The sequence below is a fragment of the Sceloporus occidentalis genome, unplaced genomic scaffold, assembly GCF_023333645.1.
Source record: "Sceloporus occidentalis isolate IW3139 unplaced genomic scaffold, rSceOcc1.0.p SCAF_175, whole genome shotgun sequence".
NCBI classification, from domain to species: Eukaryota; Metazoa; Chordata; class Lepidosauria; order Squamata; family Phrynosomatidae; genus Sceloporus; species Sceloporus occidentalis.
This window is the reverse complement of record NW_028317155.1, coordinates 1,268,437-1,295,149: the sequence shown is the minus strand read 5'-3', so window position 1 is coordinate 1,295,149 and position 26,713 is coordinate 1,268,437. Positions and strand designations below refer to the sequence as shown.

Sequence of the window (26,713 nt, the reverse complement as noted above, 5' to 3'; positions counted from 1 at the left end):
TGCGTTGGATGGCTCGATTTTACCATGGTTTTAGCCACTATCCCTTTTGGAATGTGGTTTAGTTCCTTGCAGTCTGGTCAATGATGGGAAGGAAAGTGTCCCTGTGGACTTCGTTTCCTAGATGTTGCCACCAGTTTGGTTTGGATACATAAATTGTAAATTGTGTTCTTTCCTCCTTTTCTGATGATGTGCATGTTTCCTAGTAAACTATTTATGTTCCTTCCACAAACTGAAAATTATGAGCTTTAAGCCAGCCAAAACTTGTAAGTAAACCATCGTATCTTCAAGCCCTTTTTTCTTTTCCTTGCAGCGGTTACCTTTTCTTGGTTTGTTTAATTTCAGCACCGTTGTTCAGGCAGAGCATTATGCTGTGCACCTCTTTCATCCCCTGTATCACTGTTTAAATGAATGCTTTGCATTCCCGTGACCACGCTGCAACTTGTCTTCCTTCTTATATACAGAGCTGCCTAAGATGGAAAGCACAGACATGCAACAGCTTCTGAAGGATGTGCTGGGTACCACAGATCGGGAGCAGACTGGGAGCAGTGCTACAGGAAGGGTTGAGGAGTCACCTGTTCCTGGATCCGTTACCCAGCCTCAACAGCAGAGACCTTTTGTTCAAGGTATATTGAATCTCTTGTGGTGTTTTCTGATAAAGGATGGCAAGACCGAACCTTGCAGTGTTTCGGCAGAACCTGTATTCCATGTTGGTAACTCGTTGCTTTATATTGAATTGTTTAGAGGCTTAATGCCTTATATTGTTGTGTTGATTCAAATGCTTGTCTTGCTTTCAGGTGCATCCGTTGCTCCCAGTGTTCATCTAGACTCCTTTTCCCAGTCTGGCTTCACAGAAAACAGGTTTGTTTGTGTTTTCCTGCCCCTGTGCTGCTGTTTGAAAGCAATATTTTCAAATGTAGAACTGTAGCAATATATTAGTCATATATATCATTGTATTAATTGGCAGATACATTATAATAAAGCAGTCAGGTTGACTTAAGATTGCCAAAAGACAAATAGTTTTTATATGCTGCTTACTGGTTTATATAAAGGCCACCCTGTAGTATACTAGATGTAATTGCTTTTGAGTTTCCTGAAAAATGGCAATCCTAGGTGAGTAGCATTGCGGAAGCTTTGTGGACGTCAACTTCCCCAAAACTTCTAACTGGACATCGCTAAGGTAGACACTGATGTCTGCCTATACATTTTTAACTGGTCCTGAATACTCGGGCTCATTTAAATAAATTAAAAAAAAAAAAGTACATAGATTATCTAACCCCATTGTTCTTTTTGAAACAGGACTGGCTTATTTAGTCCTGAGCACTGTGACACTGATGGTTCATGGACTACAGCATCTACTCCAACCACACCGACCACTGAGGGGGAAACAGATGGCCTTTCCTACAACCAGCGCAGCCTACAACGTTGGGAGAAAGATGAGGAATTAGGGGAGCTGTCTACAATATCACCCGTCCTCTATGCTAATAAAAACTTCCCAAACCTCAAACAGGAATACCCAGGTGTGAAAAATGTCCTTGTAGATGTACCTGTTGAAGCTTGTTCAATAGGGAACTTTTTAGCATTTTAAAATATTGTATAACCTTTTCAGCCTGCTACTGCTTAATAAAATTAAAAGTAAAGCTAAATTTATTATCATTATTGTGAGTTTTTTGTTCTCAAACTGAATTTTTTTCTCTGAGTGCGGTGTAGCGATGGTGCGCTATGTTTTGATTTCATTATAACTTTTTCTGTAGATTGGTCGAGTCGTTGTAAGCAGATCATGAAGCTGTGGAGGAAAGTTCCAGCTCCGGACAAAGCTCCGTATTTGGTAAGTGTTGTATAAGTAAAAACTGGGTTATGTTTTGGTGAATGGACCTAGTTGTAGTAATTTGGCAGATCCATGTTTAAATGGATAAATGGTTAACTCATGACTAAAACATGTTGACTAGCTTTGTCTTGTTGGTTCTTACTGGCCTGCATCTTTGACATGGTAACAAAAAAATAAAAAAATTCTACTGAAGAGCATTTTCTATCAATGTTCTATTTTGACATGTACTGGAAAACAATATTCTAACTGTACATGCATTTTCCAATTTTCCATTTCCTACTACAGCAAAAGGCCAAAGACAATCGTGCAGCACACCGTATCAGCAAAGTTCAGAAGGTATGTTTGGGGTTTTTTTTTTGTTACGTCTTGGTACACAGTGAAAGACTTATGTATAGAATATGTTAGTGTAGATCCAAGTGCCATGCTGATTTGTGTTCTGTAATGGATTCAATATAGAAGTGTTATAGAAGAACTAAAAGTAAAAAAACAAAAAAACTTTCAGCTACTGATGTACTAGTTGCCTTATGAGATAGATATATATTTTTATTACAGTATACTCAGTGTTTATTTATTTATTTTTTAACAGCAAGCAGAAAATCAGATAAACAAGCAGTCCAAAGTTGATGTTCGGAAAACAGATCGCCCTATGCTTCATCTTCAGATGCCAATCCAACCGGGGTCTCAGCCTGGTGGCGCTGCTGATTTTAGGACTGGCGTTGCATCAGGACGAGAGCTTTTCATGTCTACAGGATCTGGGATGTCTACCTCCTCCTCGGATGTGTTTCTTAAGCCCTCATCAGCTAGCACTCCAGGGGCCGAATCCCCAAGTGATGTGTTCTTCAAACTGCCTCCTCAATCTCCATCTCAGGAGCTTTTTCCCAATTCCCCTGCTTACTCATTAGATGGCAGATATCAGTCTTCTTTGACGCAGTCTCCAGCTCCTGGTGGGGGCTTTCAGACTCTTTCTGGATCAGAGAACCAGCATACAGCTCAAAGTATGGATTATCAGGCTTGCAACGCAGCCACTCCCCACCACCAGCCACTCACCCCAGAACCGTTTCTTAAACCACGCTATCCTACTGGCTCTAATGATAACATCTCATTGGTGGGAAGTCCTGGTCCAAAGCAGTGCCAGCCATCTGAGTGTTCCACCAAACCTGCTGAGCCTATGCTGTCTCCCTCACGCTATGGTGATCATAAGAGACCATCTGATGCCATTTTACTTCAGATCAAGAAGGAAGATGTTGGCATTGGTTCTCCTGGTTTTCCACATAGTGCTGGGTCATCAGAGGGGACAGGAGAGACTAAATGTGATGTATTCAAAGCACCTTTAACGCCCAGGCTCTCTCAAATAGAGCCCCATAGCCCTGCACCTCTTCACAGAGATTCTCACATGCAGGCACAGGTGGTATCACCTCAACATCATTCAGACATGTACAGGCCACCATCTGCTGCCCCGTACACTGACCCCTACTCGCAACCTCCTCTAACTCCTCGCCCCCAATCAGTGGAAGGAACCAGCACGATGACTGCGCGACCTCTGATGACTGACCCGTTCACACGTATTCCCACCAGCCCACAATCACAGGGCAGCTCTCAGTCCCCATTAACGCCTAGACCATTGTCCACAGAGGCATTTTGCCAGTCCCCAGTCACTCCACGATTTCAGTCTCCAGATCCATATTCTCGTCCACCTTCTCGACCCCACTCAAGGGATCCTTTTGCACCGCCTCATAAACCTCTTCGACCTCAGGTCTCAGAAACTGGTTTCAAACCTACCACCCAGCTTACTCACACCTCTCCTGCTAGTTCAGGTTTTCAACCATCACTCGAACTCCACCAGAAAGTGCAATTGAACCAACAGCAGTCTCCTATGTTTGCTCGTTCTCCTGGCGCCAATGTGTACACAAACTCCCAGAGCCAACAATGTTTCACTTTTCCTCATTCCCCAGGAGATAATGTGAAGAGTTCTCCCTCCCATTCTATGAACAGCCATTTCACTCCTGGCAAGCCACAAAGTTATACATCTCCTAGTAGCAACACTGCCCCTTCTTTCCACCCTTCGGGCAGCCCGCATTCATCAGGAAATAGCAGCACATCTGAAGTATATGCTCAGTCTCCGTTGCGTCCTCCTTCAGTTCTGCCCCAAGAAGCTTCCTATCAGCCTTCTGGTACCGGTCAGAGGCCAAGCTTGAATTCTCCGTCAGAAAAGCAAAGGGAAGAGATACCTGGGATGCTTAATGCTATTGGTGCTTCAGTTCGTGAAATGCCAGAGATGCAAGGCACCTCTGAGACTGCTCTAAGCAACTTGAGCCAGACAGAGCTAGAAAAACAGCGACAGGTATATGCTACCTTCTACTTGGCTTGTGACATCATTTTTGGGTGGGAGCCATGTATCTTTCAGCTTTCCATGATTGTAATACTGAATATTATCATCTTCTATACGTAAACGTGTCTGAAAGGGTGTTATGTGATTATATTGCTATAAGTCATCTTTATATATAATAATATATAATATCAATATATTCCAAGAATGTGGTTACCTTGGCTACAAAACTCTCTTCTAGCTTTTATTAATTTATTGATCAACATATATCAGTTAATGCAGAACATATATACATTAAGCAGATGATGGCAGTATCTTTGGTAAGAACAAGTACTTTTTGTAGTACATGACAGCTCTGCACTGTGCTAATATATATATATATATATATATATATGATCAAGAATTCCACAGAAGATAAAGACCATTCTGCCTTTGTTGGGAACATTTTGTATATTAGTATAAATATCTTTTGAATGCTTTGCATGTTTGGAAATTGAGTTGTGCTTTGATATTTATTACATCTTAGTTTAATTCAGTGGCCTTTTCTTATGCCTTTCAGCGGCAGAGACTGCGAGAACTACTCATAAGACAGCAGATACAGAGGAACACATTACGACAAGAAAAGGAAGCGGCGGCAGCTGCTCTGAGCTCATCGCACGCCGGGTGGAATGCGGAATCCATTGGGCAAAGCTATGATGCTGCTGGTCGTGTTGTAATGTACCCTCAGACACCGGTAAAATACCCCTGATTCGAGCATCAAATGCAAGCTGTGCTACTTACTATTTCCAATAACCCTTTTACCTACTTTGCACTTTTGCTTAGTGTTAAGCTCTTGAAACGCATAATAAAAGCAGAACGTGTTGTGCTTTTAGTGAAATTGGCATTTTTGTTTACACTAACTTACAAATGATTCTCAAGGTATTTTATCGGATATACAGTAAGTACACCTGTTTTAATCATTTATCTTTTCTTCTTTGTTGTAGGAGAAGTCCAGTCTTGGAGTAATTCCTCCTTCTCCTGGTGCTGTGGTGGGTAAACTCTCTGGGCAAACAGCAACTCCAACCACTTTTCCCACAGAAGATCGAATTGGCACACCAATGCCCACCCCATCCTCTGGTGCTCTTGACGTTTCTGGGAGGTATGTTTAATTTGGTTGATTTTTGCATCGTTTTGAAAAAAAGTCCTATGCAAAGATCAACATTAATTTGGGTCATTTAATTACTATCCTTAACATCATAATGGCTAAAATGTGTATTCAGGTCTTGAAATGTTTTTGCATCTGAAGTCATATCTTAGTTTTACAAATCCTTCTAAATGTTAAAAGGCTCCTCTCCCAAATGTGGATACTTATAGTGCTTGTGGTCGCTTTCATTTTACAGACACTCCACAGAAGGTCCCCAGGTATTTTATTCAAGAGGATCTTATTCTGAACATCAGCAGATCTGGCAGTCACCAGTTGCACCCCACAGGACACCTAATCGCTTCCAGGAAATGAACCGATCTACACTAACTACAGTTGGCAGTGGCGGGGTGTCTCGATTGCCCTTTCCAGCAGATCAGGTTACAGCATCCGTAACCGTTGGGGGTGCACCTTATATTGAATTGAGACATCATGGACAAAAGTTACCCTTGGGACCTGCTTTCTCACCACCTGGGCTTCAAAACAGACCACGCTTTTATTTGCCAGGTGACCAATGTAACGCACAGTTGCCACCAGGAGTCATGAGAGGGGATGGAAACCCATTGCAAGTACCAATAATGAGAAATCCATTGTTGCAGCACCAGAAAGTCTTGTCTAATACACCTACTCAAGGGGTAAATCTGATTAGTGTCCAGCAACCCAGCCAAACCAAAGTTGACACTGCTACTGGGTTGCCAGACCATCAAGAACCTGCCTCCCTTGCTCCAGCACGTGGTCCAGCCCAGCTTGAAGGGTCTAAGGAAACCGTTCCTGCATTAGAGGGTGAACGAGTCCCTTGTGATGACCCCCCAGAACTAGATGTTGATTTTGACACCCACAAAGACTTGGAGGATGATGATTTAGCCAATTTAAGCCTTGATGTGGCAAAAGCAGATGATGATTTGGACAACCTAGATAATCTTGAGACAAATGACCCCCACCTTGATGATCTCTTAAATGGGGATGAGTTTGACCTCTTGGCATATACTGATCCAGAGTTGGACACGGGGGACAAAAAGGACATCTTCAATGAGCATTTGCGACTGGTTGAATCTGCCAACGAGAAAGCAGAAGAGGAGGCGATGCTAAAGGTAGATCCCGATGTTAGTGATGCAAAGACAGACTGCATTCCTAAAAGTGTGCAGCAAGAGCTGCCATCTGATGCAAAAGTGGAGATAACCAAAGACAGGTTAGTAGGTAATCTTGCAGTTGAAGGGGGCACTCGCACTTTTAGTGGAGTTGAAAAAGGCCAAATGCCTGCCTCGGTGGAAACAAAGCAACTGCCGTATTCAGGTGACTTAAAACCAAAGTTAGAAGATGGAGGACTGAATGCTAGCACCTGTCAGTTTTCAGCTACCAGTTCAGTGTCCATTAAAACAGAAGCTATTCATATCACTGATAAAACTGCAGGTGTTAGTTTGTTAAAGACTGGAACAGTGCCCCAGTCTCTAGGTGCAACTGCTGCCCACACAACAAATCTGACGGAATCGCTCTTTCAAAGCAAAGAATCAAGCATAGCCTCTGCAGTTGGCAATCAGAGCAACCTAATGCTTGGAAAGTTTGAGCTGCATGATGGGGCTCTGGATCTGCAAGGACCTCGCCATTCTCCTGGTGACGACATAGACAAAATGGAGAGCTCCTTAGAAGCTAGTGAGCTACCTTTACTTATAGAGGACCTTCTGGAACACGAAAAAAATGAACAGCAGAAGAAACAGCTGATGTCAGGGCAGCATCCGGAGGGTGTGCATCAGCATCCAGTTATAAATACTTCAGCGGTGTCAAATCAACAGCAGGCAGTCCACATTCAACCACATCCAGATGGCCACCAAGTCGGCATGGTGGGGCATGGGCTAACATCTAGACATCAGGGATTGAATTCCACTGCACAGCTTCTAACCCCACAGCAACAGATGCAACAGAGGCTTGTGGGAGCACAAACTAGCACTGCTTTGGAGTCATCCCTAGGTATGCCTCAAAGTCACTTACTTGGAGCGCCACACATGATACAGAGTAGTGGAACGTCGCAGCAGGTTCTACCTCCCAACCCTCAGCAGCTGGTCATGCAGCAGCAGCCGCCTTTGGCCAATAGTTTTTTCCCTGATACAGGTAAATAGATTTTTTTATATATAACATTTTTCTATATGCGTATTGTATAGTTAAAGCATTTCTAAAATGTTCTGTATACCTGTTTTTAACTTTGAAGAACAAGTTTCATTTTAGTTTGCTAGATGTAGTATGCTTTTCATTTACAAAAAAATATTTTTAAGAAAATTAAAAATAAAAGGCAGATTTTAAGACATCCCTATACTGAGCTGATCCATTATGGCAATGTGGATAAAACCTGTTGCTCCATAAATATTTGTGTCGAGCTTGATGACTGAACAATTCTGTTTAGCACAGGCTGTATGATGTTCTAAGATGACGAAAGTAGAGCATGTATAAATTATTAATATGCAGCTGCCCAAAAACATGCAAAAAGGATCAGGCACAATCCTGTGAAAATTTTAATCTTGTACTAGTAATATTGGTGAGAGTTCCCCTTTTAAAATGAGTTTATCGTGTAGTATGCAGATTTTTAGCTTTCCTTCATTGCTCCAGCTGGTGCAGAAGGAATGGTGTTCTGCACGAGCTATAGGACTACAACAGCATTTAATAGAAATTGACTGAAATTCAATTTTCCTATCACTCTAAACTGTGCTATGCAAGAAATTATTTAAAATGTGTTTTGGCTACTTTTTTTAAACAGTGTATATAAGGCTGCAAAATGTTTGAAAGTGTTTGTTTGCTTGCTAGATCTTGATAAGTTTGCGGCTGATGATATAATGGATCCTATTGCCAAAGCAAAAATGGTTGCTTTGAAGGGAATAAAGAAGGTGATGGCTCAAGGCACAATTGGAGTCACTCCTGGAATTAACAGGTATGATCTAATAGGGTGAGAATCCAATAGGGATTATATTACTCTGTGAATTCTTATGTATTAACATCTCCAAACAGTGACTTAAAAAAAGAAAAAAAAATTATGGCCGTTATTCAGTTGGATTGTCTTGTATATATCCATATATGAAACCGTGATTAGAGAACTGCTTGTTATAAGCCTCTACTAATTGTGATTGTGTTGTTTTTTTCTAAAGGCAACAGGTATCCCTGCTTGCTCAAAGATTAGGAGTTCCAGGAGCAATAGAACCTAGCAGTCAAGCACCTGCTGGTGCCACACAGGTAAGTGTACATTTTTGTATTTGGCAATTAAGTCCATGGAGTAATAAAGCTGATTGTTGCCGAAAAGAGTTCCCGTCCTTAGTTTTCATTCCATATATAGGCATATTTTGCGCTACATCTTATGTTGCTGTTTTTTTAGGAAAGGACCAACATTGACCCATCTCAACCTCGGCCCAATCCACCTGCATTTGTTCAAGGAGCAATCAGTAAGTATTTTATATGGTTATATAGTTGTTCTCAGAAGTTTGCATACCCTGGCAGAAATTGTGAAATGTCGGCATTGATTTTAAAAATGAGTGATCGTGCAAAAGAAATCTTTTATTGAAGGCTAGTGATCATATGAAGCCATTTATTGTCGGTAACAAGGCCAAAAATTTGGATCAACAACTGACACGCAATTAGTGTCTGTGTATAAATTGTAATGGGTTTGTTAGCTCTCACATGGATGCACCAAACAGACTAGATACTGAGCCAAGGGGAGCAGAAAAGAACTGTCAAAAGACCTGTGTAACAACGTAATGGAACTTAATAAAGATGGAAAAGGATACAAAAAGATATCCAAAGCCTTTAAAATGCCAGTCAATACTATTCAATCACTTATTGAGAAGTGGAAAATGTGGGGATCTCTTGATACCAAGCCAAGGTCAGGTAGACCAAGGAAGATTTCAGCCACAACTGTCAGAAGAATTGTTCGGGATACAAAGGAAATCCCACAGGTGATAGGAGGAATACAGGCTGCTCTGGAAAGAGACTGTGTGGTTGTTTCAAGGAGCACAATACAACGATACTTGAACAAAATTGAGCTCCTTGGTCGAGTTGTCAGAAGACTTTAGTGCGCCAATGTCACAAACAGGCCAGGTTACAATATGCCAGACAACACCTTGACACACCTCACGGCTTCTGGCACGCAGTAATTTGGAGTGGCTAGACCAAAATAGAGCTTTATGGTCATAACCAAGCGCTTTGTTTGGAGAGGGGTCAACATGGCCTATATCAAAGAATACCATCCCCACTGTAAAGCATGGTGGTGGCTCACTGATGTTTTGGGAGTGTGTGAGCTCTAAGGGCACAGGAAATCTTGTGAAAATTGATGGCAAGATGAATGCAGCATGTTATCAGAAAATACTGGCAGACAATTTGCATTCTTCCGCACGAAGGCTGCGCATGAGATGCTCTTGGAGTTTCGCTTAGTGAATGACACTAAGCACAAGGCCAAGTTGACCCTCCAGTGGTTACAGCAGAAACAGGCGAAGGTCCTGGAGTTACCATAAGTCTCCTGACTTTAATATCATTGAGCTACTCTGGGGAGATCTCAAATGTGTGGTTCATGCAAGTGACCAAAGAATGCAGGACCTGGAGGCATTTTGCCAGGACAAACGGGCAGCCATACCACCTGAAAAATTTGGGGCCTCAGACAACTATTACAAAAGATTGCACGCTGTCATTGATGCTAAATGGGGCAATACACCGTATTAAGAATTAAGGGTATGCAGACTTTTTGAATGGGGGTCATTTCAATTTTTTTTCTTTTGTTTTATGATTGTGCCATTCTGTTATAACCTACAGTTGAATATGAATCCCATAAGAAATAAAAAAAAAATTTCCTGCTCATTCATGTTTTCTTAAAACATGGTACATTTATTACCAAATCTCCAAGGTATGCAAACTTTTGATCACAACTGTATGTATGAAGACAGCTACATTGTTACAGAGAATGTCGTCAAGCAAATCAATAAAAGGTATGGCTAACGGGTATTACTTTCTGCTTCCCTGTAGATGAAGCAGACCAACGTCAGTATGAGGAGTGGCTCTTCCACACGCAGCAGCTCTTGCAAATGCAGTTAAAGGTGCTTGAAGAACAGATAGGGGTTCACAGGAAATCCCGAAAAGCTCTGTGTGCTAAACAACGGACGGCAAAAAAAGCTGGACGTGAATTTCCTGAAGCAGATGCAGAGAAGCTAAAATTAGTCACAGAGCAACAAAGCAAGATCCAGAAACAACTGGACCAGGTGTGTGTGGTGATAGGACTAGTATCATGCTTATGGGATTTTACACCTGTATAAAGCTGTACTAACCTGCTCTTATTTATGTTGGCAAAGGGACCTAAATCCCATTTTAAATTAGAAACACAACCATGAAAAGTGTTAACATTTATTATTAAAAGTTTTATTAGACTCATGGCAGCAAGTTATGTTTCCTGATAATCTGATCTGCGGTAGAGGAAGCGTCCCCTCTTATTCTAGTTTGTAAATATCCTTGGGCTAGGTACAGAAGAAAATGTACAGCTACAGAATGGAATTTCCATCTGCAGTTTCACTTTAATTTTAAAGCAAGCTTGAATCTGGAAATGTTCCTATTATATGTCAGTGTAAAGTTTAGCAGAACCTTGTTGTAAATCCAAATAAAACCGTTATTTGTTTTTCACATCCCAGGTCCGTAAACAGCAAAAGGAACATACAAACCTGATGACAGAGTATCGGAATAAACAGCAGCAGCAAACCTGTGGAGTCCTGCCCCTCAGTCCCAATCAAAACTCACGAGTTCTCACCAAGGCTCCAGGTCAGCTAATGGCAGCACATGGTCTCCAACAAGCTGGATCCATACAACACAACCAGTTGATTGGACAGCCTGGCAACCTTCGAGGTCTGCAGCCTGGCGTATCCATGCAAGCCCAACAAGGTGTGTCATACGTTAAGTCAATACCACAGCAACACCAAGCGCAAGGAAGCAGCACGGCCATTCCTGGGACTTCGGGCGGCTTTTACCCGCAGACTGTCCATGGTCTTACACCGGAACAAAGGATGATCCAAGAAAGGCAGCTACAGCAGCAGAGGATGCAGCTAGCTCAGAAATTTCAACCCCAACAACATCCTGGCTTTCAAAACAGTCTGCCTCAAACAATACTGGGCAAGCAACATGGGCTTATGACAAATTCCCATGGGTTAATGCCGCAGCAGGGCTCATCACAGCCACAGCAAGCACTTGTTGGTCAACCTCCAGCAACTGTATTACAACATCACCCTAATCAGCAAAGGCAAATTTTAATTACGCAGCAGCGGGTGCTTGGGTCTTCATCAGCTGCTCAATCTCAAAATGTGATGGGGCAAAGGCTGCTTCTATCACAACCTCAACAAAATGTAATTGGTGTTTCCCACATGCAGCAGCAAATAGGTTTAGGCCAAACGGGGTCCACAATGCCCCAGAATTCAGCTGTAGGACAAATGCAAGCTACTGCACCATCTGGAAGTCAGCAAAATATTCACCCTCAACAGGGTCCGGTCTTGAATAATAGTGATTCTGCTGTGACTGAGGGCTCACTTCTACAAAACAATGGAGACACTCGGGTGTCTCAAGGACAACAGCAGCCAACATGCAGCCCAGCTAGCCAGGATTCTAGAGATGCGCCATCTCAGGAACAGCTGAATCACAGTTCTGGTCTCTCTCTAAATCAAGAAACAGATCCTCAACATCCAGTACCAGTGGAAGATGCTGTGCAGCTGAACCAACCACAGGATCAGCTACAGGCTCCATTTGGTGTAACTAGTCCAATGCAGCAATCTGTAAGGCAACAGCACAGCATTGTTCTTCCAACCCCACAGCAAGGTATAGATACGGTTCCAAGCACTCAACATCACCTGTCACAAGACTCACATCTTACTTCTGCTGCTTCACAACAAAATGTGATGGGGGACCAGACACCAAGTATGACCCAGGCTCAGAGGGTTATTGGTCATAGTCAGACACAGGCACAAGGGAATGAACAGCAAACCAAAGGTGCCGCACAGCACATGACAAATCCATTAGGGCAACAGAGGCTAGTTCCAAGTGCACAGCAAATGCAAAATGCTGTTAATTTCATGGGACAAAACAGTCCACTCATGGCTCAGATTAAAGCACAGTTGCAGGGTATCATTGCTAAGAATCCAAATTTGCGACATTTGACCCCACAACAGCAGCAGCAGCTACAAGCTATTCTCATTCAAAGACACCAGCAAGCTCAGAACCAAGCTTTGAGACAAACCTCATTTCAGGAGCAAGCAATACAGTCTGCTTCTTCACACACATCCTCCAATGGGACTCCAGGGGTTCAGACGCCCTCCAGAGGAGCTTTCCCTGTTCATCAAACTGGATCAGTGGCCCCTGAACAGGTTCAGACAGGCTACACTGAAGAAACCCAGCCAATTGGTGTACAGAAAGTGACGCAAGAACACACAGGGTCACCACAAGTAAATGAGCTGGCTCAAAGCCCATTGCTGAAATCTCCAGGTATGGCAAGATTCTGCCCTACTCAGTCTCAGGAATCTCCATCTGGTCAGCCTTCCCAGAGCACTGGAAATCTGAGACAGTTGCCACCACCTCAATACAGAATGCCACAGATGCAGCCTCAGCAAGTGGTTGCAGCTCATCCACAGTCACAGCAGTACCAGATGCAACAACTCCAGCAATCACAAGTTCAGTCACTTCAGATGCAGCAAGTTCCACAAATACAGTCTCAGCTGCAGCAGCCACCACCATCGCAACAACCACCACAGCATCAAATTACCCAAGTCCAGCAGTCACCACAAATACAGCAAGTACAACCGCATCAGATGCAGCAAACACAGCATCAAATGCTTAATCAGGCACCACAAGTGCAGCAACATCAAATGCAGCAACTCCAACAGGCTCAGCAGCACTTACCACAAACACAGCAAATTTGCATGCAACAGTTGCAGCAACCTTTGCAGCAAGTGCAACAGCAGATGGTTCAGCAAGCACAGCAGCAACAGGTGCTTCAGCAAACTCAGCAACAAGTGCAGATGTTGCAGCAGCAAAAGATGCAGATACAACTGCAAAATCAACATTTGCAACAGCAAGCTCAGCAGTTGCAGCAAGTGCAACAGCAAGCTCAGCAGTTGCAGCAAGTGCATCAGGTGCAGCAGCAAGCTCAGCAGTTGCAGCAGCAGCAAGGACAGCAGGTGCAGCAGCAAGCTCAACAGTTGCAGCAAGGTCACCAGTTGCAGCAGCAAGGTCACCAGTTGCAGCAGGTGCAGCAGCAAGTTCAACAGATGCAGCAGCAAGCTCAACACATGCAGCCGCAGGTGCAGCAGCAAGTTCAACAGATGCAGCAGCAGCAAGCTCAGCAGGTGCAGCAAGTTCAACAGATGCAGCAGGTGCAGCAGCAGCAAGCTCAACAGATGCAGGTGCAGCAGCAGGTACAGCAGCAAGTTCAACAGATGCAGCAAGCTCAGCAGGTGCAGCAGCAGCAAGCTCAACAGATGCAGCAGGTGCAGCAAGCTCAACAGATGCAGCAGGTGCAGCAAGCTCAACAGATGCAGCAGCAAGCTCAACAGATGCAGCAGCAGCAGCAAGCTCAACAGATGCAGCAGCAGCAGCAAGCTCAACAGATGCAGCAGCAGCAGCAAGCTCAACAGATGCAGCAGCAGCAGCAAGCTCAACAGATGCAGCAGCAGCAGCAAGCTCAACAGATGCAGCAGCAAGCTCAACAGATGCAGCAGCAGCAGCAAGCTCAACAGATGCAGCAGCAGCAGCAAGCTCAACAGATGCAGCAGCAAGCTCAACAGATGCAGCAGCAGCAAGCTCAACAGATGCAGCAGCAGCAAGCTCAACAGATGCAGCAGCAGGTTCAGCAACAGATGCAGCAAGCACTGCAGCAGCAGATGCATCAGCAAATATTCCCTCAAACAAGAGTGCAACAAATGGAAACCGTACAGCACCAGACTGAAGTTAAGCAGCAAGAATCTAATGGCTCTCCACCTATCCGTCAGCATCCATTACCACAACAAACAGGACAGGCGCAACAAACTGAACAAACCCAAGAGACGAATCAAATGGAGGAGTCAAAACAAACAGAACAGGTGATTAAAGTGGAACACAATCAAAGGCAGGAAGCAGAGCCTCAGACAATACAGCACCATCAGATTCAACAGGTACATCACTCACAGCAGCTGATGGCATCACATCTGATGACTCAGCAGATGAAATCTTTGCAGCATTTGCCACAAGTACCGCAGCAGCAACAGTCTGTACAGTCACCGCAAATGCACCAGTCACTTCAACAGCAAGTGCTGCAGAAACAAATACAAAGTCAGACACAACAAGTGTTGCAAATTCAGCAACTTCATCAACCTCAACAGATTCAGCTTCAAAATCAGACACAGGTGCAATTTCAGCAGCAGAATATGCAGATGCAGCAGCACCCGCATCAGATCCAGCAACAAGTCTCCTTACAGAACACACAACTGCAACAGGTGGGGCCTCAACAAAGCCAGATGCAACAGCTTCAGTTGAAACACCAATTCAATCAGCAGCAAATACAGTTGCAGCTTCAGCAGGCACAGTTGCAGCAGTTAAAGGCACAGGGGCAACTGCAACCTCAGCAACAGCAGCATATGTCACAAATACAACAAGCACAAACTCAACAGTCACACCTAGTCCCACAACAGAATATGCAGCAGTTAAAGCAAACTCAAATGCAGCAGCAAAAACAAATGCAGCAACTTCAACCCCATCAAATTCAGCAAGTGCAACAGATTTTGCATTTGAAACAGCAAATGCTTGTGGCACCACCCGAGAAACAGTTACAGCTACAACAACAGCTTCAGATGCACGTTCAACAGTTTCGCCAGCAGGCCCAGCAGCATTTGGAAAGTTCTCAAACACTAAAGAGGGAGCCATCAGAGCCCACTGCTATATGTCCAGGAAATATGCCAATGCCAAAACCTCAAATTCAGAACAGACCTCCAGATGAGCTTGTCATGGCCTCACAGTCTAAGAGTGAATTTTCTGTAGCCAAAGCTAGTCCCAGTAGTTCATCTTCACAACTGGCTGAAAACCAGAAGCCAGATTTGTCCTCATCTCCAGTGGGCTCTGCAATCCAGCCGGAGTCTACTGTCCAACAAGCCCATACCCTTAATGTAAAACAGACAGAGCTTTTGGACTCTACACCCTCTTCTGGACAGTCACGGCAGGTGGAGTTATCAAGTAACATTGGCAACAAGTCTACACCTGTGGAAACTGCACACACCGAACTTAATGTATCCTCTCAAGAAGAGGGCAGAATGGATGAAAGTCAAACTGAACAAACTACTAAAGTAGACTTACCTGCCCCTCTGCATAATGGAGACAGGACTGAATTGTCTAAACATCTTAAGCAAGAGTGTATGGAAGAGGCTGTGTCTGTTACCCAGGATTTAAAGGGTGAGCCGAATGGTGATTTAACTACTGGGGCCAAGGCAGAGGCTGGGCATCTCCTTCTACAGAAACTGCTGCGTGCAAAGACTGTTCAGCTTGCTTCTCAGCGCAGTTCCGAAAGTCTTCACTCAGACATCAATGGCCACATTGACAACAAGTTGAGTGTTCTTGAGCAGAAACTGCAGGGTGTCTCGCAAAATAATGAGGTGAGTGTGACCACAATGGCAAACTTTATTAAATGGTTAAGGTTTGTACTTTTGAGGTATAGCTATTTCTAGCGAGTATTGCAGAGTGCATTTTACTTTAATGTTTATAAGAAACAAAACCACGAACAAGGATCTGCAGGTTGAGATAGTAGATATTGGGCCCCCAAGCCCAGTTGAGTGTTTCCTCTGCTACCTCGTCACATTGCTGCTCACAAAATAAACTTTTATAACGTAAGAGTTCATCTTGACTCTTACAAACACTAATAGTTTGCATATCTTCCAGTTTTATAAAGTAGGGTCTAGTTGTCTCTCAGGTTAAAGGTTATATCTACTTTGATTTCTAGAAAACCAGTATTTATAGTGGTGTTTCCAGCTAGGTGCAGTGTACTTCATTTGTTATGTAATTTGTTTCAAAATATTTTAATACCATAAACTAATACCATTCTCTTCATCAATTGGGTGCTTACTGTATTTTCACTGTGTTCTGTTTTTATTTGGCAGGATATTTCTGGAAAGAAAGCTCTTGCCAAGCCAAAAAGAAACCAGAAGGCCAATGAAAAAGTACAAAACTCGCGCAAAAAGATTCGCAGAGAAGACAGTCTGAAATCTCCAGATGCCATCATGAAACAGCTAAAGCAGGTACTTTTGCGACTATGACCACACTATAATGTACGTTATTCCTAGTGTGGGTTTGACACAAAGTAGACAAAATCACACAGTGGTTTATTTGTGATAGCGTAAGTCTGGTGGTATAACTTAATTTTTATACTGATTTTATTTCCCCGTTCTACAGGAGCTGTCATTGTTGCCATTGGTTGAACCTTCTATTACCGCTAATTTCAGTCTCTTTGCCCCGTTTGGGAGTAGTAGCCCTGTTAATGGTAAATGTCCCCTTAAAGGAACATTTGGCAGTGGAGCCTTGGAGAGCATCCCAGATTATTACACCCAGCTTCTCAGCAAGGTATGTGAAAGCATAATGTAAAGGGCAAAATGGGCATTTCTTGATGGTGTTGCATCAAAGAATGAAAAATATATATTAAGCTTATTTTTTCCCTTTCACAGAATAACCTCAGTAATCCTCCTACACCTCCCTCCTCCTTGCCCCCAACTCCACCACCTTCTGTGCAGCAGAAAATGGTGAACGGTGTGACTGCAGCTGAAGATCTGAATGATGCTAAGAAGGAGGCTGAGAACAGTTCCGAAGCTGAAGTTAAGAAAGGTAAGCCCTTTTTGCCTTATTGTCGGTGCAATGAGGCAGCTTCCTCTTTGAAGTTGAAACCCTTTGACTGTTAATAATGTGTGGTGAAGTTAGTTTAGTGAATGAACCCCCTCTTAGGAGAGTTAGGCATGTCCATGTTGGACATAAATTGGGTATTTTTATTTTTTTTTATTTTTTTATCAATGGCACCTAATTTGTATAAGAAAGTAAAATATAAAACAGTTTGTCCAGTTTTTTAATATATTATTCACACGAAATCAAAGGGAATATATGTATGTGTGTGTGGTATAAAAAGAGAGCTCTAGTTGTCATTGAAGAAATGCACCAAGATACGCTAAAAATAGCAAAAGAGCTCCGGTCACGTGTGCAATAAAACCCCTCTGTCACTAAAGGGTTAAGGATATTTTTTGTTGTATTTAACTTTCCCTTTAACATAACAGAACCACATTAAGCCAAAGTAACCCCCAGTAAAGGTTTGGGGTAATTTTAGAGCATGCATGTGTTTTTGACTTGTCTTTGATAAAATGTATGATGCTTTCTAGCTGTGCAGAAGCAGCTTCTGATTACTTTTGTGTTTTTGTAGTGGAGCGTAGTCTGGACCTGCTGGCTGCATTACCTACCCCTCCACACAACCAAAGCGAGGATGTCAGGTAAGGGCGGTTAAGCTGCAGCTTAAGTACTGGAATAACTTGTATTTGTATTAAGGGCAGTCGGTTATATACCTCTGGCTATTACTGGATGCCTGCATTAATTGGTAATGTATGGTCCTTGCGATTTATTAAAAGTTCTCGGTCAGTGTTCATAAATACCAGCACTCCCAATATAACTGCATCCAATACTGAATATACCATTAAGCAGATATTCATCAAGCTGAGGCTATTTTTTAATCACATGTATTTGCACCCATTGTCGGTGACAGCTGGGACAAGCTACTTAAGGATCCCACAGATTTCAATTGTTACCGTTTTGGATGGTGGCTGTAGCTTCTCATCGTCACAAGGATTACATCATGAGGTTGACATGTTGACTTGTTTCACGTTACAGAATGGAGAGTGATGAGGATAGTGACTCTCCTGATAGCATTGTTCCAGCCTCCTCTCCAGAAAGCGTTGTTGGAGAGGACACTCAGCGTTTCCCTTCCCTGTGTGATGTGAAGGAAGAGCAGGAGGAAAGAGCTTTATCTCCCGTCATACCGCTTATACCACGCTGCTCCATTCCAGGTAAGTGTAATGTGCTGCATCGTGGTGATCTTTTTCAACTAGATAAGAAATCTAGCGGGGTTTTTTTAAATGTATTTTTTATTTTTAGTGTTTGCTCTGGGTCAGCTCCTTGTTAATTTGACTCTAGTCTCAGAATTATTTGTTCCTTATAAGGGCGACACTCCCCCCCCCCCCCCCCCCATATAGGTTGTGTACATGCCTTACATAATGCAGTTGTTAATTTTCCGCTAACAGTGTTTCCAGACGTGAAGCCGATGGATACGTTATCTGTTCCATCAGGCAATACTGAGAAAGTCCATGCTGCAGGAGGAGCTGCAAATTGGGAGAAAGCCAAAAGCAGTGAAGTTTCAGTTATGTTCACGGTTTCTGCAGCAGCTGCTAAGGTATGTGAACTGCATAAATAGAATTAAATTAGAAATGATGTTGGTGAAGACAGACTTGCAGGTGTTAATGCCTTATTTTTGCCCCACTGTAGAACCTGAACGGTGTAGTTGCTGCAGTTGCTGGTTTGCTGAGTATCAAGTTACCAAACTCTTATGAAGTGCTTTTCCCAGACAGTGGTCTGAAAAATAGCATAGAAGTGAAGAAGTCTGTAAAACCCACCACAGATGGTAAGTGCCATGTCACCTTAGTGTTTAAAATGATCAGACATGGGATTGCTTGTGCAGGAACTAACTATAGATGAATACAATGTTAATAAAGGGAAGAATAGGCCAGATATGTTTTTTTAATGTTTTAGGGATTTGTAAGAGCTCATGAAGTTTTTAATATCCAATATTATGTAATCTGGGTTAAATATAGTTTCTTTGTTACAACAAAATAAATATCTACAAACCATAACTCCACCATTTCCAAAGCAGGTTTTAAGGTGCTTCATGCTGAATTTTTTCTGCGGTTACAAAGTGTTCCTTGACTTGGTATTTTCAGCAGTTTTTTTCTGCTGTGAGGTCCCATTTAATGGGATAGTATACATTCTTTAAATAAAAAATTTGGTTTCCCACCTGCATGGTTCTATTCTTGCCACTGATTCACAGCATCCGATCCTAGCAGTAGGTTTCAGAATTCAGCTATAACACAACTTGTAATGACAATGGCACCTTTACCGTACTGAGCTACCTAACGTACCATGATACCATGATAAATTATAGATCGCACCGAGCAAACAAATGCGACTGTTGCTTATGTAGAATTTTGATTCTTTTAGCGTCCAACCTATTGTTATGTAGCCATCCTCTTAACACCTTCCTCTTTACACTGTAGGTGAAGCCAGTGAAAAAGACAAGCCTGAGCCAGGAAAGCTGGAGGGCAGCACTGATTGGCTAAAGCAGCTGGATGCTGTCCTTCCTGGATACACCCTCAAGAATGAATTAGACATTCTTAGTGTCTTGACTCAGGTCTGTATTCTAGAAATGTAAAAGCCATTTTTGCTAATGGCAAATTTGAAAAAGAGAATTTTTTTTGTTTCAAAGTTTGCGCAATAGTCACTGAGATGCACACATGTAAGAGATGTCAGTTTTCTAACTTTTTTTTTTTTTTATGATCTTGCATATTACTCTGACTTTTCCAAGCTTCTATTTAACTTTAAGCTCATCAGATTTGTATTTTGCATTCTCTCCGCAAAAGTATAATGCAGATATATTTTTAATTGTAATGAAATATATAATGCTCCCCACCGTCAAGGTGTCAATTATTTTTCCCATAAAGTGGTGTTCATGAAATGATCATGTGCTTTGTTTTCTGATGTTATCTTTTTCTCTTTGTTTTAGGAAGAGAACATGATTGAGAAGTCTGTACATTGTTATGTTAATAATGTTGCCAACCTTGATGTCCGCCAGCTTCCTATATTACCTGAAGAAACTTCTCCTCCTCCATCACCATTTGCACCTTCACCTGCTAGCCCAGGAGAGGTTCATAATACAGAACCTGATCCTCCACTGCCGCCTCCTGCACCATCACCTTTGCCATTACCCCAGTCTCCAGATAGAGAGGAATTAAAAGAAGCGGGCAAAATTAAGCAGCGTTCCCGTTCCACAGAGGAAGATTTGGAGGAGCCACGCCAACGCCCTAAAAAGTGGAAAGGAGTTAGATGGAAGCGTCTGCATATACTGATTACCTTTCAGAAAGTGAATTCACGTCACTGTGAAAAAGAGGTTTGTGAGGTGATTGAAAGATTGGGGACTACTCTGAAGCCTGATACACTGCCACCAGATTTGCGCAAGTGTTGCTTCTGTCACGAAGAAGGAGATGGAGCTACTGATGGGCCAGCTCGCTTGCTCAACCTTGACCTTGACCTCTGGGTACATCTTAATTGTGCATTGTGGTCAACAGAGGTGTATGAGACACAGGGCGGTGCACTCATCAATGTGGAGGTCGCACTACATCGTGGTCTGCTCACAAAGTGTACCTTGTGCCAGAAAACTGGAGCCACAAACAGCTGCAACCGCCTCCGTTGTCCTAATGTGTATCACTTTGCCTGTGCCATCCGTGCCAAGTGTATGTTCTTCAAGGACAAGACTATGTTATGCCCAATGCACAAGTTAAAAGGACCGTGTGAGCAAGAACTTAGCTGTTTCACAGTCTTCCGACGTGTGTATATAGAGAGGGATGAAGTTAGTCAGATTGCCAGTATCATCCAGCGAGGGGACCGAATCCACATGTTCAGGGTTGGGGGTCTTGTTTTTCATGCGATCGGCCAGCTTCTGCCTCATCAAATGCAGGACTTCCATAGTGTTACTGCTCTTTACCCCGTGGGATATGAGGCCACACGCATATACTGGAGCATGCGTCACAGTCATCGGAGATGCTCCTATCGCTGTAGAGTTTGTGACAATAATGGACGACCAGAATTCAGTGTTCAAGTCATTGAATACGGCTATGAGGATGTAACTCTGACAGATTCCTCTCCTCAAGGTCAGTTGAAAGAAGATTGAAATTAACATGTTATTGCTTGATAAAGCATGAGTCTGATAACGAGATTTATGTATTTGGTTCACTTTGTGCTCATAGAAGCTCGTAGAAAGCCCTACCTTTAAACAAAAACTCCTCTAGCTCACCTAATGTCTGTAGGTCCTCCTGTAAAGGGTGACAGCTATTCTTTTTCAAGACTTTCACAGGCAGTGGGCATTTTGTATATGTTCCAAGTGTAAAATGGAACCATAATATGAAATACACACCTTCAAAGAAAATTTCAATTTAAATAAACACAATGGCCAGTAGTGGTATGTGAATAACCTGCAGCCTTCAAAACTTTTCTTCCCTTTGCTCAATTCTCATGTTCCTGAACAGTTTTGCCTCGCAAACTTTCTATATCTGTTTTATTTTTTTTATATAGAGGAGTTCAGGGGCCTAAAGTGGTAACATATTGCAATTTGCACTGTGTTTAGCGTCATTGGGTAGGTGCGAATAACTTGGTTTTTCATGTGTACTGCTAGCTAGCCTGTGGCTCTTGCACTGCCTACATTTCTTGTAGTTGACTGTTGAAGGTCGCTTACCTTATATTTGATTCTGTATGATGCACGTATCGCTGTGCCTGAAATTTTGGGGTATTGGCACTTCCACTGGATATTGCTGCGTATCATAGTCTCCTATGTTAAAATGACACAAGAATCCATGGGTTTTCTTGCTCCTGCAGTGTCACAATCAGTTGCTATAATGGAGATATCTCAAGTTAGGGACATTGTGGTCCATGCCAGGTCTAACTGCTGTACTCTGTCTCCTAGCCCTGTGGAATCGTATTGTGGAACCTGTTGCACGCATGAGGAGAGAGACTGGGATGCTTCGCCTCTTTCCAGAGTACCTTAAAGGAGAAGAGATGTTTGGGCTAACATTACATGCGGTGCTGCGCATCGCTGAATCTGTAAGTAGCTGAAGTAATACTTCAGTATACTTTATATTTCTCAGCATACCAAATATTCTGATAACACTGCATTTTGTCTTTTTTTTTTTTTCTTTTCTATTTAGTTGCCTGGAGTAGAGAATTGCCAGAACTATCTTTTCCGGTACGGCAAACATCCTTTAATGGAGTTGCCCCTCATGATCAACCCAACTGGCTGTGCCAGGTCAGAGCCCAAGATCATGACCCATTACAAACGGTGAGTATGTCTGCTGCGTATTTCATAATGAAGTATTTTAAAGCAACCACTGCATTACAAATTGTCTCTTTATTACATTTATAACACATATATTCCGATAGAAAAAATGCATATCACAGAACACGTAAACTGACAAACCATTCATAATCAACAAGGTTTCTTATTACTATAACGGTATCAAGTTGTAGGGATATGGCAGACTGTGGAGATGAGAGTATAAAGATGAGCAGCAGGCTTCACAAACATTTTAACTGCCTGAAAAGTTGATTTCTGGATTGTATTTGTAACATGTACCTTTTTTGTTGGTATCAAGCCATTTAAAAATGACACGGTATTGCATTTGGTTTTCAATGCTGCATTCAAATGTGGCTTTATCTCTGATGTGGCCGTTCCTCTTTTGAATCAGAAAGCACATTAGTCATAGATTTTTCCATTTGAACATGAAAAACCTCAGGAACTTCTTACTTTAGCTGCATGCTTTTTAGATATCAAATCGGGCTATAAAGCTTGAAGCGTAAAGTTATTGTGCATTTTTATAGCACTATAATATCTGCCCATCTATCTGTAACCCTTGTAACTATACTGAGATTACACTGATTTGTCAGGTGTCTGCGTCAGAATTTTCCATTTTGTCTTTTTTTTCATTTGTGGTTTTATTTTGCTGCTGCTTGTATGACACTTATTTTTATTTTTTTTCCAGCCCTCACACTCTGAACAGCACTAGTATGTCCAAAGCCTATCAGAGCACCTTCACAGGGGAGACAAATACACCATATAGCAAACAGTTTGTGCACTCCAAATCTTCCCAGTACCGCCGGTTAAAGACAGAGTGGAAGAACAATGTTTATCTGGCTCGTTCAAGGATACAAGGCTTAGGGCTGTACGCCGCTAAGGACCTGGAGAAGCACACCATGGTCATAGAGTACATTGGCACGATCATTCGGAATGAAGTTGCAAACCGCCGCGAAAAGATCTATGAAGAGCAGGTAAGACATTCATCCTATATCTAATTAAAAAAAAAAAAAAAAATTAACAGGTAGTTCTGTTTCCAGAGACCCACATTAAATTACTGATGATCCGAAGGTGACTGATTTTAAAAAGCTAACCCTGTGACTTATTTAAAATAAAGATGTAGAGAGCGTTTTAATTAAAATATATATATATCTTCTAAATGACAGCATATAGAGACCTTTTAAGCCTTTGGTCTGTTTGAGTGTATTGCTGTTTTAACATACTGTATGTGTGAATGCATATGAATGAGAAAATCTAGTACATCAGTACCTTTATGTTAATAATGTGTCTTAACAGATATATTGGTCTTGATATTAATCTGACCCCCCCCCCCACCACCACCTTTTTTTTTTAGAACCGGGGAATTTACATGTTTCGAATCAACAATGAGCATGTCATTGATGCCACTTTGACCGGTGGGCCAGCCAGGTAAAGTACTCAGTTTGATGAATGAGTTCTGATTTTCTGTGTATCAAAAATCAGGGCATTCTTCATAATGTTTGGGTTTTTGTTTAGGTATATTAACCACTCCTGCGCCCCCAACTGTGTTGCTGAAGTAGTCACTTTTGACAAAGAGGACAAGATAATCATCATCTCTAGCCGGAGGATACCAAAAGGAGAGGAAGTAGGTGTTTGATCGAAAATGGAGTTTGGACATTAACACCAGAAAAAAAAAAAATACATTGTGTTTAATAAATTACACACCTTTTTTTTCTTTCAGCTCACATATGACTACCAGTTTGACTTTGAGGATGATCAGCACAAGATCCCCTGTCACTGTGGAGCATGGAATTGCCGCAAATGGATGAACTGAACAGAAGGGTGACGTTCAACTGCTTGCAGTCATCCTGAACATGCACACGTCAGCAGAAACCATGGGGAGAGATCACAGGGCTCCAGCTTCGTGTCCCTCACCGCCCAGTCTGCTATTCAAGCCTTCCTTGAGATGCATGATCCAGGCAATTCTGCATCTTAACCATGTAAGGGAAGGTGCAGTGATTTCAGGGGAGCATTGTAACTTGTCTGGAGCCTCTCACGTGAAGGGTTAATGCACTGCATGAAAAGCTATGCTTAAATGATAAGGTGTTCTCTACACATTGAACAGCTGGTTGGATAAATGTGTAACACCCGTTCCTTCCCAAAAGAAAACATGGTGGGAGGATTTTGGTTTAGTTTCCAGAGTATTAAGTCTGACTTCTCAAGTTAGAGAAAATGCAAAAAAAAAAAATATAAAAAAAAGACAGGGGGGGGGGGGAATCAGTCGTTTAGTTAACAAAGCAGTTTGACAATCCTAAATCTACAGGACCCTCGGCGCACCAGAGAGAGCACATAAGACTGCACCATAAAGAGCACACGCTGCTTTCAGTGAGCGCCAGAGACAGTTCCAATGACTGTTACCTGTCACAGCTACCCAGTCCCAGAGGCACCTGCCAGCACCTACCTCATCTGCCTGTCGGATACTAATGTGTATATGTGACACTCCCATGGCAATCTGTTAGCACCTCATGAACAATGACACAGCTCAAAAGATAGGAGTTGTGTGATGGATTTTTTTTTTCTTTTTGTATTTCTACCACCCATCCCAAAGGGCCGGGGTGGGACTGCTTTGAACCCTTTCTGAAGCTTTGTGGCCTGTCTCTTTCCCTGTGAATTGAGCAGGCCGGAGTGCACTAAGAAACTTGTTTCTGCTAATTGCCTGCGTTTGTCCTATCCCTCAGCGACTCGTTTCCTCCCTCATTCTGTGCCTGAAGTAGTCACCTTTCCCTGTACATGGAACATGAGGTGTATTTGTATTATTGGTAGAGGAAAAAGGCATTCATGGCAGGTGTATGCGTGTGTATGTATGCAGTGCGTGACTAAGTTTCCCTTGGTTTATATATATATATATATATTTTTTTTTTTTAAACTATGCGTGCATTATGATACTCTCCAACTCAGTATATCGGTAAAACCCAAGATATGTGTGGGGAATTATGTTGGCATATATATTTTTGAAGAGGGGATTTTTTTTTTTTTTTTTTTTGAAATATACTGCTGTCTCTGACCCAAACAACCTTTTCATATTAGCCTCACTTGCATTATTCTGAAGCTGCTGCTTTTATCGCAATATAGACTTAAAATCCTGATTTTTAGCACAGTGCTTCGGGTGGGAATAGGTGAAGGGGAGTTATTTATTTGTACATGTAATTATATTTATGTATTACAGCCTTGTGTGAGGAAAGTACAGGGTCATTTTCTGAGACTAGCGTGGTGTCCTAGGTCTTAGCCTATTTTCCGTGCTTTGTGATCAATTTCCAGTACCTCTCATTGGTGCAAAACGAGTGATTGGGCACCACTGCAGTCCTAAGACATGTGGTCGGTCCCTTTTAACTGAATGGTTTTTTTAATGAGCAGGTCACAATCCTTTTGGCTTCCACACTTCATTTTTTTTCGAAATGTATAATATTTCTTCATATGCAAAAAGAAAAACTGCTTTTATCATCTAGAAGTCTTTGGTTTATCTTGCATCCCTTTTTTTAGCTGCCCCTTCTATTAAGAGACACAACGATTATGTTTTGAAGTGCACAGAAAAATTAAATAAAAAAAAAAAAAAAAAAATTGGTGGCAAAAAGAGTCCAAGGGCATTTAAAATGAAAGCTAGTGTGAGTATGTGAGATTATGTGCTGTTGCTTTTTTAACAAAAAGCTGCTTCCACAACTGTTTTAAAGCTGCAAACTTGTACAAAAAAGAAAAGGAAAGGCAAGTGTAAATAAATATGTAAGAAAAAAAGAAAAAAAAAAAGAATGTTGTGCATAGTCTGGCACCATTTTAGCAAGAAACCACTGGAGACACTATGAAAATTTGGAATTTAAACGTACCCTTTCCTTCTCTTTATTTTCTTGCTTTTCTAACCATTAATTTTAACGAAAGCTGACAGAATAGTCCTGTCAGACAATACAATATTAGAGTTATCATAACTATAAATACATTAATGTAGCTTTTAGTAAACCCTATACAGATTATATATATATATATATATATATATATATATATATATATATATCCACACCCAAGCTTGAAATACTTGATTTTTTTTAATTTTTTTTTTGCTTGTAAAACACTTTTTTCATTTGCTGTGCTTTATTTTGATTTTAGTTTTCACCTGCAAATATTTTTTCCTTGGTATTCGTTTATTCCCCCCCCCCCATTTTTGTATTGATAAAATTCCATGAGGAGCTGTAATTT

General features: G+C 42.0%; 1 protein-coding gene across 1 annotated transcript in view; it reads left to right on the top strand.

The window, feature by feature from the left end:
* The window catches only part of LOC149279033 (histone-lysine N-methyltransferase 2D-like), a 33,117-nt gene extending 8,815 nt beyond the window's left edge, over positions 1-24,302 (top strand). Inside the window, exons 16-45 of the mRNA XM_089501506.1 lie at positions 462-623; positions 795-858; positions 1,297-1,517; positions 1,752-1,825; positions 2,111-2,161; positions 2,412-4,166; positions 4,711-4,884; positions 5,135-5,289; positions 5,981-7,437; positions 8,125-8,248; positions 8,463-8,547; positions 8,687-8,753; positions 10,324-10,556; positions 10,980-11,531; positions 12,435-15,947; positions 16,449-16,586; positions 16,741-16,908; positions 17,010-17,166; positions 17,717-17,816; positions 18,211-18,386; positions 18,621-18,769; positions 18,862-19,001; positions 19,657-19,780; positions 20,153-21,296; positions 22,106-22,242; positions 22,347-22,477; positions 23,178-23,463; positions 23,844-23,917; positions 24,005-24,113; positions 24,210-24,302. Of these exons, the coding sequence (XP_089357632.1) occupies positions 462-623; positions 795-858; positions 1,297-1,517; positions 1,752-1,825; positions 2,111-2,161; positions 2,412-4,166; positions 4,711-4,884; positions 5,135-5,289; positions 5,981-7,437; positions 8,125-8,248; positions 8,463-8,547; positions 8,687-8,753; positions 10,324-10,556; positions 10,980-11,531; positions 12,435-15,947; positions 16,449-16,586; positions 16,741-16,908; positions 17,010-17,166; positions 17,717-17,816; positions 18,211-18,386; positions 18,621-18,769; positions 18,862-19,001; positions 19,657-19,780; positions 20,153-21,296; positions 22,106-22,242; positions 22,347-22,477; positions 23,178-23,463; positions 23,844-23,917; positions 24,005-24,113; positions 24,210-24,302 (11,813 nt within the window). The remainder of the gene's footprint in view (positions 1-461; positions 624-794; positions 859-1,296; positions 1,518-1,751; positions 1,826-2,110; positions 2,162-2,411; positions 4,167-4,710; positions 4,885-5,134; positions 5,290-5,980; positions 7,438-8,124; positions 8,249-8,462; positions 8,548-8,686; positions 8,754-10,323; positions 10,557-10,979; positions 11,532-12,434; positions 15,948-16,448; positions 16,587-16,740; positions 16,909-17,009; positions 17,167-17,716; positions 17,817-18,210; positions 18,387-18,620; positions 18,770-18,861; positions 19,002-19,656; positions 19,781-20,152; positions 21,297-22,105; positions 22,243-22,346; positions 22,478-23,177; positions 23,464-23,843; positions 23,918-24,004; positions 24,114-24,209) is intronic.
* Positions 24,303-26,713: the final 2,411 nt, after the last annotated feature.